The 12,479-nt window shown below is 31.7% G+C and overlaps 1 protein-coding gene across 1 annotated transcript; it reads left to right on the top strand.

The window, feature by feature from the left end:
• Positions 1-6,777: 6,777 nt before the first annotated feature.
• Positions 6,778-9,224, top strand: LOC112599624 (zinc finger MYM-type protein 1-like). The gene is made up of 6 exons (XM_025346603.1): positions 6,778-6,850; positions 6,983-7,648; positions 7,712-7,969; positions 8,041-8,205; positions 8,422-8,655; positions 8,893-9,224. The coding sequence occupies exons 1-6, from the start codon at positions 6,778-6,780 to the stop codon at positions 9,222-9,224; spliced, it is 1,728 nt and encodes a 575-aa protein (XP_025202388.1).
• The last annotated feature ends 3,255 nt before the right edge of the window (positions 9,225-12,479 follow it).

Here is a 12,479-nt window from a genome sequence, read left to right as displayed (position 1 = left end):
AGGTTACGTATTGCTCACCCGATTCGATTAACAGCAGCCCCGACCACAAGCAGAGTAATACTGAAATCATTTCACCGGCTCAGACGACATTACAAAGGCAACAAACTAATAATGTCACACTCACAACCAAACTACTAAATTCAAAAATCTATCAACTCTACACAACCAACACCAAAACCCAAACGCTCAAATTCTAGAACAAATTGTAATTAAGCTTAGATGAAACACTGCACCTGCTAAATCTGCCTTCAATCAAATACCAAACCTTAAAATAAACTTTACAACCTCAAGTACATTATAGAAAACACGCTTCGTGCAAAATCCCGCCAGTATTCTTAACCAATTTGACATTTCACCTATGGAAATGATCGAATTATTGACTCGATCTACGTCTATCAAAACGTCAGTATCAAAAACAGGCTCACCAGACTAAATAAGCACTAAGAGTGCAATCTTCAGAGACCAACTCTAAAATTCAGTACTAAAACATATAATATATAAATAACAAATTTAAAATATACATATATACACATCGTAACTTAAATAAAAATTATTATCATGGCAACAGACCCTACTATTATCCAATGGAACATAAACGGTTTTCAAAAAGAAGAACTTAATAATACAAGACCACGATCCCCAAATTATATGCCTCCAGAATCAAATTTCAAAGAAAATCACACAGCGCCCTCAAAATTACAAAGGCTACAGCAAAACCGTTTAGAAGCAGGCAGAGCTAGGAGGCACAGCCATTTATGTCAAAGCATTTATACCAAGTCAAATCATAAACATCCTCAGTGATATAGAAGTCTTAGCGGTACAAATTGAAATGAAAGAAAACTCACAATATGCAATATATCTCCCCAATCAAAAATTCAGAAAATAGATATAGAACACATCATCCAACAACTTCCTACACCTTTCATTCTTTAGGCGATTTTAACGCTCACAGTCCTATATGGGGATCTATTAAAACAGATCCTAGGGTAAGGAAATCGAAACATTACTCGAAAATGACAACATCGCGTTACTCAATGACTCAACACCTACACACATTAATATAGCAAACGGAAATTTTCATGTATTGACCTGACTCTATGTTCTGCCTCACTTGCACACAGAATTGAATGGAAAGTATTACCCGACATATCTAGCAATTCAGCAGTGACCATATTCCTATCAAAATTACTTTCACCCCTAGGAAGGGCGAATCAAATAATAACAAATGTATTAGATGGAATCTTAAAAACCCAAATTGGACACTTTTCAGTGAAATGGTTGATGACGAAGTTTCCAAATTAACAAATTCTAACCAATCAAACATTAACGAAATGGTCAACACATTCACAACTATATTAATCCAAACAGCTGAAAAAAACCATAGGAAGCCACACCAACCAAACCTTTAAACCAAAAGTTCCATGGTGGAACGACGAGATTAAAAAAGCTATAAAAAATAAAAAAGAAGCTCTGAGCATATTCAAAAAAAACAAAACCCAAGAACACTTTATTCTACTCAAAAAACTAAGAGCCAAATCTAAGTTCTTAATCAAGAATAGTAAAAAAGAATCATGGAAAAAATTCACAAGTACCATAAACAACAATACACACCCATCCCTTATTTGGAGTAATATTCGATCACTCAATGGGTTAAATCGAGATCAGGAAATCCACATAACCGACGCGACTGGTACAACATCCGACCCAGAAGAGGTTGCACAAAAAATCGGTTTCTACTTCCAAGACAACTTCAACGATAAGATTTACAAACAACAATTCATTAACGAAATAAAAACAAAGGCAGAAAATATTCCCTTAACATTTGACATAAATCCTCTGGGTCCAGCCCAAATTAGCCTTAATGATCATTTCTCCATAAAAGAAATGGAAGTAGCACTCGTAAAATGTAGAAGTAAAAGCCCTGGTCCCGACAGAATACCATATTGTTTCATTCACAATCTTGGCAAGATCGCCAGAAATCACTTACTACATTTATTCAATACAATATGGAAATTAGGAACTCTTCCCAAAGATTGGAAAAGAGGCACAATTATTCCAATTATCAAACCCGGAAAAAATAAACACTCCGTTGAGGGTTACAGACCAATAACTCTGTTAAATACTATGACAAAATTGATGGAAAAAATGATAAACAGCCGACTTATTTGGTTCCTGGAAAAAAATAATATCTTAAATAAAGAACAAAGTGGTTTTCGTCGATCGAGATCCACAATTGACAACCTACACATAATTAAATCAGAAATCGAACTAGCTCTTGAAAACAAACAATCACTAGGAATGTTAAGCCTTGACATATCTAAAGCCTACGATTCTGTATGGAAGCACAGAGTACTTATAATATTAAGTAAAATATTAGCATACGGTAATATGTATAAGTATATAAACGATTTCCTTATAGACCGGCATTTTCAAGTAAAAGTATCCAATTCACTTTCAACCCCTTTCTCACAACAAAACGGTATACCTCAAGGATCCTCATTGGCAGTAACTATCTTTCTATTAGCAATAAATGACATCGTTGAAACAATAAGGACACCTGTAACTGCCAATCTATTCGCAGATGATTTCAACATCTTAATTAGAAGCCAAAACACAAAGACGGTACAATATTACCTACAAAAAACCATTGAAAGTCTTACAAAGTGGTCTTATAACACTGGCTTCAATTTTTCCAGTGAGAAATCCCAATATATTTTATTTTCAAAAAAAAGAAACCAAGAAATACCACAATTAAAAATAAACAACAGAATTATTCCAACTAAAAATCAAATCAAAATCCTCGGCATAATATTCGACTCAAAACTCAGTTGGTTACTCCATTTAAAAATCACAAAAACGTCTCTAATACAAAAACTCAATATAATAAAAATCATTTCACACACATCCTGGGGAGGCGACACCTCCTCACTATTAAAGATTTACAGAGCATTAATTAGATCTAAAGCTGAATATGGTTCAACCATACTTGGTACGGCCAACAAAAAATACTTGAAAATGCTTGATACACCTCTAAATACGGGATTACGTTACGCACTAGGTGCCTTCAAATCCAGTCCCATTGAAAGCTTGAGAAACTTAGCTAACGAGTTATCACCCGATTTAAGAAGAACATACAACACTCTTCTATATACAGCCAGATCACTCATAAATATCGAAAACCCTTCAAATAAATATCTAGCCAAAAACATAATAAAAGCTGAAGAATATCACATAGACTTAAAACATCTAGCAAGAACAAAACCCCCGTGTTTCCCCCCCGTGGAAAACGTATTTTGACATAAACCTAGAAATTTCCGAATTCAAAAAAGAAAACACCAGTCCTATTATGTACAGAAACGTCTTTCAAAACACATTACAAAAATACCCCAACTACAAACATATCTACACCGATGCATCAAAAACAGACCAAAACGTTGGAATATCTATAATAACGGAAAACTCCTCCTCCTCCTACAAACTTCCCACTGTATGTTCTATTTACACAGCCGAAGCATTATCCATATATAAAGCATTACAAAATATAATCATAAATAAAGAAACGCCACACAATAAATATTTAATTCTTAGTGACTCGCTTAGCAGCTTAACTGGCATTAATAACTTTACAAATCCATCAGATATATCTAAACTTATCCAAGAAAAAACCTATGAAGTAAGTCAAAAAGGAATAGAAATAGCCTTCTTATGGATACCTGGACACTGTGGAATTGATGGAAATGAATTGGCAGATCAAGAAGCATCTAAAGCAGCCTCATCTACTGACACTCATATGCTAAATTTTAGTACTTATAAAGATTCTAAAAAACTTATACAGATGACCCTATTTCATAAATGGCAAAATCACTGGTCAAAACAAAACACCAAATTAAACACAATAAAAAATAATATCCAAGTATGGAGAAACCCCGGTTTAAAGAGGAAAGACGAAACTATTATAAATCGTCTCCGTATTGGGCATACCTTCGCAACACACAACCACCTCATGGCTAGAAAAGACCCTCCCATATGCGAAACATGCGGAGTGGTGGTCACTGTCAAACATATAATCATTGATTGTTCCATGTACGTAGACTCAAGATCCAAGCACTCCATTCCATATCAACTTAGTGAAGCCTTACAGCCAGACCTTCAATCAAATATCAACATAATCAACTTCTTAAAGGAAATCAAACTGTACAACCTAATTTAAGAATTTTTATATCAATTGTAAAACCTTAAAAATAAAAAAAAAAAAAAAATAATGTATTACTATAACTAATGGCCACGTAGCCGATGTTTCTTTTTGTTCAATAAAAAAAAAAAAAAAAATAACATAATAATATAGGGAATAACATTATATTATAAGTATATAATATATATTATTTTTTCATACATATTAAACATAGTAAAAAATGCAAACAATACTAATCCACTTTTAGGCAAGAATTAACACGTTCACTCAAATATCAACTCTTAGGCCTACAAAACAATTCATGTGATTGAATGTGCACATTCTACCCCTGTACATCATCGTTGCATATTGCATTGTCTGTGGTAAACACTGATACTTATACTGATTTTCTAGTTCTTCTGTTCAGTTATTTGTATTTAAAGTGATTAAATATTTCAATATGAATCGTAAGACAAGTGACATTTGGTCTCATTTTACTGTGATAGAAAACACAACATTTGCAAAATGCAATATTTGTAAAAAAAAAATATTCTTTTAAAACTAGTGTAACAAATTTAAAAACGCATTATTTTAGCAGTCATTGGATACAAATATATACAGCAAAACAGGTATGTTTATTTTACAATTTTTAAATAAAGAATATTACTTAAGTAAGTATAGTAAGGTATACTCAATAATAAAAGCTTCTTTTTCTGTAGTCGAACGAAGAAATCATTGACGATCCAGGTCAATCTGCTAGTGATCAATTTCCCGCTTCTTCTTTAAATATATTAAATCCACCTCCATCAACATCTATTCAAAATCCAACTGAATCAACATCTTATGATAATCCACCTCCATCAACATCTAATCAAAATCCAATAGTTAATATCCATAAAAGAAAACAAACTAATATTTCAGAATATGTTCCAAGAAAAATGACATTTGAAACACAGAAGAAAATTGACGATGCCCTAATAAAAATGATAACTAAAGATTTTCAACCTTTTAAGATAGTCGAAGACGAAGGCTTTAGACATTTTGTTCATCTGTTAAATCCTTCATATAAAATTCCGAATCGCCATACATTGTCCAAAGTACACATACCAGCATTGTATCAAAGATGTTTAAATGAAACGAAGGAAATGATAAAAACTGAAGCTGAGTGTGGTTGCATTACTACTGATTGTTGGACATCCAGAAGTAAATATGGGTTACATCGCTATTACGTTTCATTTTATTGATACCAATTTTTGCCTGAAATCGGTTTTGCAAGGTTGCCATGAATTTTCTGAAAGCCACACAGGTTTAAATTTAAGTAATAAAATAAAATTAACATTAGAAGAATGGAATCTAGAAAAAAAATTTGTTTCGCAGTATCAGATAACGCAAATAATATACAAAATGCATTATCTAATCTTAAGATAAAGCATTTTGGATGCTTTGCTCACACATTAAATTTAATTGTACAAGGGGCTTTAAAAATTGAATCTAACTTAATAGAAAAAATAAAAACGATTGTGACTCATTTCAGAAAAAGTACATCAGCAAATAAAAAACTTAATAACTACCAAATAAGTAACGGTGCCAAAGAACCAAAAAAGCTTCTTCAGGATGTCAGTACTCGCTGGAATTCCACTTTGTATATGATTGAGCGTATGGTTGAACTAGAAAATTTTATTCGTGGAACTTTTGGTCTACTGGATAATCCTCCTGAAGGGCTAAATGCTGAAGAATGGAAAGTAACCAGAGAACTGTGCATAGTATTACGACCATTTGAAGAGGCTACAAGAGCTGTAAGTGGAGATAAATATATGACAGCTTCCATGGTAATAATATTGTCAGAAGGACTTAAAAATGTATGTAACCAACTGCAAAAAGAAAATTACCATTCTAGAGTACATAATGTTGTAAGCAAATTATTATCTGGAATGCAAGATAGAAATCGCTGGGGTTACATAATTGGTAGTAAGACGTTGGGCCACTGTACATTCCTCGATCCACGTTTCAAAAATATCCCGTTCACTGGAAATCTATTACAAACAATTAAAAGTGACATTATAGAAAAACGGCATCAATAATATCAGATAATAGGACAACAAGTACACCTCTATCCAGGCACGTATACAGGTTGGTTCATGAAAATTTCTTTAAAATTAAGTCAAATTTATTATATTCCTATTATTATAAAATATTTTTATAATTAGCTGTTTGTGACTAGTTTTCTCTGTTTATTAGTTGGTATGAAATACACGTTTATACCTATTATAGTATATAGTTGAATGATCGAGGTGATTACTGAGAACTACGTTCAAACACAGAACTGTATAGTTGCGATTTGCGATATACCTAGAAAACTCATACTTTTAGGATAATCTTATCTTATCTTATTTCCGTACCTACTCGATCGAACAAAATTTCTATTGAATTTCTAAACTACAGTCTACAATAATAAAATCATTAAACGATGACGATCGTTTAGTTTTAGTCTGTGTTCGGTATTAGAACGGTAAGTGCGATAGTGTTTGGTTATTTTGCGAGTTCTAACTTATGAAAACTGATTAACCAAATTTATTAAATATTATATATTTATTATTATTTTTACAATGAAAAATAGTGATCAACCATCTTTATTCAATTTTGGTGTAAAAAAAATTAAAAATAATGAAGAAACTGAAAGTGAATCGAGTAGTATTGAAAATATTGCAACCGAAGTTGATGTACCAAACGCTTTGCAGACCCAACTTGATACAAATATAGATAATGAATCGTTAAAAAATTATTCTCTGGATATTGGATTATTTTTATCAGCTTCTAATAATATAAATGATGCAAAAAAGTACGAGTTATTAAAAAATCCATGGACACCGCCCAAAAATTACCAATTTCCCATCGAACAACAAAGGCGGCTGAAATTTCAATTCGATTGGTTAATCCGTTTTCCTTGGCTTGTTTACTCCGAAAAAGTGCAAGGTGCCCTGTGTAAATGCTGTGTACTATTTGCCAATAACAGTGTTGGTAAAAGGATCCATCATAAATTAGGTGCTTTGATTATAAAACCTTTTACAAAATGGAAGGATGCCATTGAACGTTTTAATCGTCATTCAAACTCTGAGTATCATAAGCTTTCAATCATTCGCTCTGAAGAATTTATTAAAGTAATGGAAAACAAAAAAAATAATATTGCAAATGAGATAGATATTTCACGAAAAAAACAAGTCATTGAAAATCGATCTATTCTTCGTCTAATAATTGAAACCTTAATTTTATGTGGAAAACAAAATATTGCTTTAAGAGGTAATAATGACAGTGGAAAAATATATGATGAAAGTATAGAAACAAATGACGGGAATTTTAGATCTTTATTAAGATTTAAATCATTGACTGATCCTATTTTAGACAAACATTTAAAAAACGCAACTTCTTTTGCATCTTACACGAGTCCTAATGTTCAAAATGAAATCATTACTATTTGTGGCAATTTAATACAAGAAAATATATTAAAAAATATCAGAAATACAAAATATTTTTCTATTTTAGTAGACGAAACACAAGACGTATCTCGGTTAGAACAAATGTCTTTTTGTGTACGATACGTTGACGGTGTGTCAAACTGTATTATGGAAGATTTTCTTGAATTTTCAATTGTTCATGATATGACTGGTAAAGGATTATCTACTTCTATACTTCAGTTGCTAGAGAAATTCGGACTCGAAAAAAAATTTCTTGTAGGACAAGGTTATGATGGTGCTGCATCGATGAGTGGGCAGTTCAATGGCGTCCAACAATACATCAGAGGTAAAATAACACTCTGAGGTAACACTAGATACCTCCCTACACAATTTTATAATTTAATTTTTATATTTTAGAGGCTGTTCCACATGCGCTTTTTGTGCATTGCGCTTCTCATTCTTTGAATTTGGCTGTAGGAAGTTCATGTAAAATCGTATCAATTAGAAACTGTATTGGAACTGTATCTTCAGTAATAACATTTTTCCGAGCTTCATCGCAAAGAACAAAAACACTGATTGAATGTATTAATGAATATGTCCCACAAAGTCGAACAAAAACTCTAATACAAATGTGTGAAACGCGATGGGTAGATCGACATGAAAGCTTAATTAGATTTAAAGAATTATATAAAGCTATTTATTATGCATTAAAAAAATTAGAAGAGTGTTCAAATATAGAAACATCACGTACAGCTTTTCAGCTTTCAACTTCCATTAATAACTCAGTTTTTATCATAGCTTTACATGTGATTGAGAAGTTTTTTTCTTTAACTTTACCACTATCTATAGCACTACAAAAAGTAAATATTGATTTGTCATATTGTTATGAGCGAGTAACAGATGTATGTCAAATATTTAAAGAAATTCGAGAAAATGGCGATGATGAGTTTAAACAAATATTTTCTAATGTAGAAGAGTCTATGTTAGAAGGAATTATTGAGGTACCAAGAACTGTAGGTCGACAAACTGCACGTAACAATATTCCATCTGATTCTCCGGAACAGTATTACAAAAGATCAATATTTTTACCGTTTTTGGATCATTTTATTTGTCAATTACAAGATAGATTTACTAATCATCATCATGTAATGGCCAAACTACAATCACTTATTCCAAATTTTCTTAAAAATACAACTGATATAAAAGATTTTCAAGAGGTAGCGCTTTTTTATAAAGATATTTTACCTAATTATGAAACATTTGACGCAGAAATTAAAATATGGCTAGCTAAATGGAAAAATGTATCTGATAGAGACCGTCCAACTACATCATTGACTACTTTGTCTGCAATGTCTTATGATTTTTTCCCAAACATTCACAGTCTTTTGACAATTTTGGCCACATTACCTGTTACAACTGCTACTGCTGAACGGTCATTCTCAACTCTACGGAGACTTAAAACATACTTACGAAACAATATGGGAGAAACGAGACTTACTGGATTGGCTTTACTAAACATATACCGAAATGTTGATTTAAATGTAGAAGAAATTATCGATAGATTTGCAATGTTACCACGAAAATGGGATTTTATACTTTAGTTTGTATTTTTTTTTTATATAAAATATATAAATTGTTTGATTTTTTTCTTCTATCTATACTTAAAATGTTAATATACCTAGGTAATTGTATGTGCATATAATAATCAAATACATTTCTGTTCTGTTCATAATAGGTACATATTATTTAAAGTTTTATTTATTTTTATTACTATTATTATTCCTAATATTCCTATTTCCTAAATATACTTACTTCTGAACACTGAACAAATGACATACATAATAAAGTTTGAAAATGTAGCATAATAATTAAAAAATTAAAAATAATGAGTAAGTAGGAAGACATTGTTTTATTATGTTGCTGTACAATTTGTATTGCTATATTTTGTAAACCCCCCCCCCCGAAATTTTATTCTGTGTACGTGCCTGCTCCTATCGCAACATCATCGGAAAATGAAAAAGGTTTTTCAATTTGGAGTTCGATTGATTTAAAGGTGGCCCAAATTCAACCTACAGGAACTAACACCTCTAGAGCTATTATAGAGGTACAAAGGTACTTAGAAGATGACATACAGAACCGCAATACTGATGCGTTAAAATGGTGGAGGGATAACAAATACAACTACCCATATTTGAGTTAGCTTGCCAGGAAAACACTTTGCTGTCTTGGTACATCGGTGCCCTGTGAACGCGTGTTCTCAAAAGCTGGCTTACTCATCAGTGACCGCCGAAGTAGACTTAGCAGCAATAAAGTTGAAATGCTCCTATTTTTAAATCAAAATACATAAGTTATAGGGATAGTTATTGTTTAATACGATTTTATATAATTTGTATTTGTATTTAAGATTCTAAGGTTAATTTGAGATTTGTTTACAGTATATTGTTTTATCATTTAACATTTAATTATAATTTTAGGTGTACTTACAATTTGTTTGTTTGTTGTGTAGGTATGTGTATTATTTTTTTATTCACATTTTAGTTCACAGTTCAACAGTCAACAGTATCCAGTATTCACATTCCACACTACAGGTCCAGGATAAAATGTTAAATAAATAAAACAGTAGAGTACTAAAGTCTTTAAATACTAAATAGTAATGTTAGTATGTTATTAATTATTATGTTAGGTTAGGTAAAGTCGTATGTATCAATGTATGTTAGGTTGATTGCCGAATAACATGGTTATTTTTTCGTGAAGACCACGATTTAAGATAATATACTTTAAGTATATTATATTATTATCATTTATCATCTAAAACCGTGACAAAGGCATGCAAATTGTAAATATGCAATTATGATTATAGAAGTAATAATATTTTAGGTAACAGTAAACAATTAAACGAACACTCGAGACTCAACGTCAACACAATAATGATAATAATAGTAATATCTACTATAGACTATAGACTATAGAGCGAGTATAGAATAAACCAAAGTGGACAAAGTAGTATAGTACTATCTGGTCCTGATTAGCTATTGCAAGTAGAGCTTGCGATTTTGACCGAGTATTAACCAACACGTGTACACGGGTGCCGTGTACACGTATCTTAAACGTATTAATAACCGTGTAATTCAAATCCGGGTACACGTGTATTGATACACGTGTAATTATTCGAGAGTCCGTGTATCTTAAATACACATGTATTTAAATTTTGTATTAAATAATATTGTTATATTTAAAACTTATAGGCTGCAAGTATAAATTCCATGGTTGTTCTATCTATATCTTAACAATAATATATAGTTAAACGGTAAATCTAAAAACCCATATTTGTTATGAGTTATGTAATGACCGTAATCTGTTATGACCTTATAAGTGTATAAAATATATATATTATACTAATAGTATATGTTATATTAGAAGATAACTTTAAATGCGTTTAAAGTTTATCGTTGTCTCATTAGTAATTACTGTGACTTAGTGTTTGTCTCGTTCAATTTTGTTATCATGAATATTGCGTAATTTAAGCCTAGATAAAGTTTTGATTGTCATTTACAAAAAGAAAAGTTTCGCATTTCCTTTCAACGCGACGTTTATTTTACATTATTTTAAAACCCGTGTTCTTTTCTATTTTCTATTTTATATAGTAATTAAAAAAAGATAATTAAAATGAATAGTAATCGCAAAAGTTGGGTATGGCAGTATGCTAATCGGATAGAAAATAAAGCATATTGCAATTTATGTTCTGAAAATGAAAATAATGAGTTCTGTTGTAATGGTGGATCCACAGGGTCTTTAGGAAGACACTTAGCAACAATTCATAATATACAGCCGTTATCCAATAATTCTAAATCAAAAAGGTATGTACAAACTTAGTTTAAAATTTAATTTTTTTTATTAGTGTTAGGAATTCTAAATATTGAAAACATCATGAATATTTGCAAATTTGATATAAACATTTTTACGCGTTTCTAAAATTTTAATTTTCACGAAATCGAAAATCTACGCGTAACTCACTTTTTTTTTAATCTAACTATAGAGATGCTAGTCGTCATGAAATCGATAATCCTGAAATGTTCTGTGCTTCAACATCCACCTCGACTCAAAGCACTTCTGAATCACAAGTTACTGATAACAATCATCGTCAACCTAGAAAACGTCGTCGGACTTATGCCAATAGAAAAAACGATGACTTTTGTAATTCCGAAGAAACGGAACTTATACATCAGGCACTAGCTAAAATGATAGCCATGAATCAAATGCCTATATCATTCTGCTCAAGTGCTGGGTTTGAACAATTTATGAACATAGTGAAACCTAACTATAAAATATGCAAAGAAGAAGCAATTAAAAAAAGATTAAAATCATTGAAATTATCAATTCAAGATATTATACAGAGAGATTTAAAAAGTGCTAACAATATAGCTTGTACGTCTGACTGTTGGTCATCATTATCACAGGATAGTTATATTACGGTTACTGCACATATGATTAATGATGAGTGGTGTCCAAAGTCTTATACGCTTACAACTCATAAAATGGAAGAGTCTCATACGGCTTCAAATCTTGCATATCAATTGGAAAATACTTTTGAAAAATGGGAAATTGACCAAAAAGTAATTACAGTTGTTACTGATAATGCAAAAAATGTACTCTTCCCTAATTTCTGAATGGCGAGTGAGGTCTCGCGTCTTCGAGAAATTACGGGGCATTGGTATCACATGATTAACTCTAGGCTCGGTCGAGTGTCCGTCCTTGTATTCTGGCGTGCTGGAGTACGGGACGCGCATCCGTCTGATCCGGTTATTGGCCCCTCTCGCTGCCATGTTTACCGTGGTACCGAGTTGGGGTATTGGTTG

The sequence above is a fragment of the Melanaphis sacchari genome, unplaced genomic scaffold (genome assembly GCF_002803265.2).
Source record: "Melanaphis sacchari strain LSU unplaced genomic scaffold, SCAv2.0 Contig540_pilon_pilon, whole genome shotgun sequence".
Taxonomy (NCBI): domain Eukaryota; kingdom Metazoa; phylum Arthropoda; class Insecta; order Hemiptera; family Aphididae; genus Melanaphis; species Melanaphis sacchari.
This window is presented reverse-complemented; position numbering and strand designations above follow the sequence as displayed.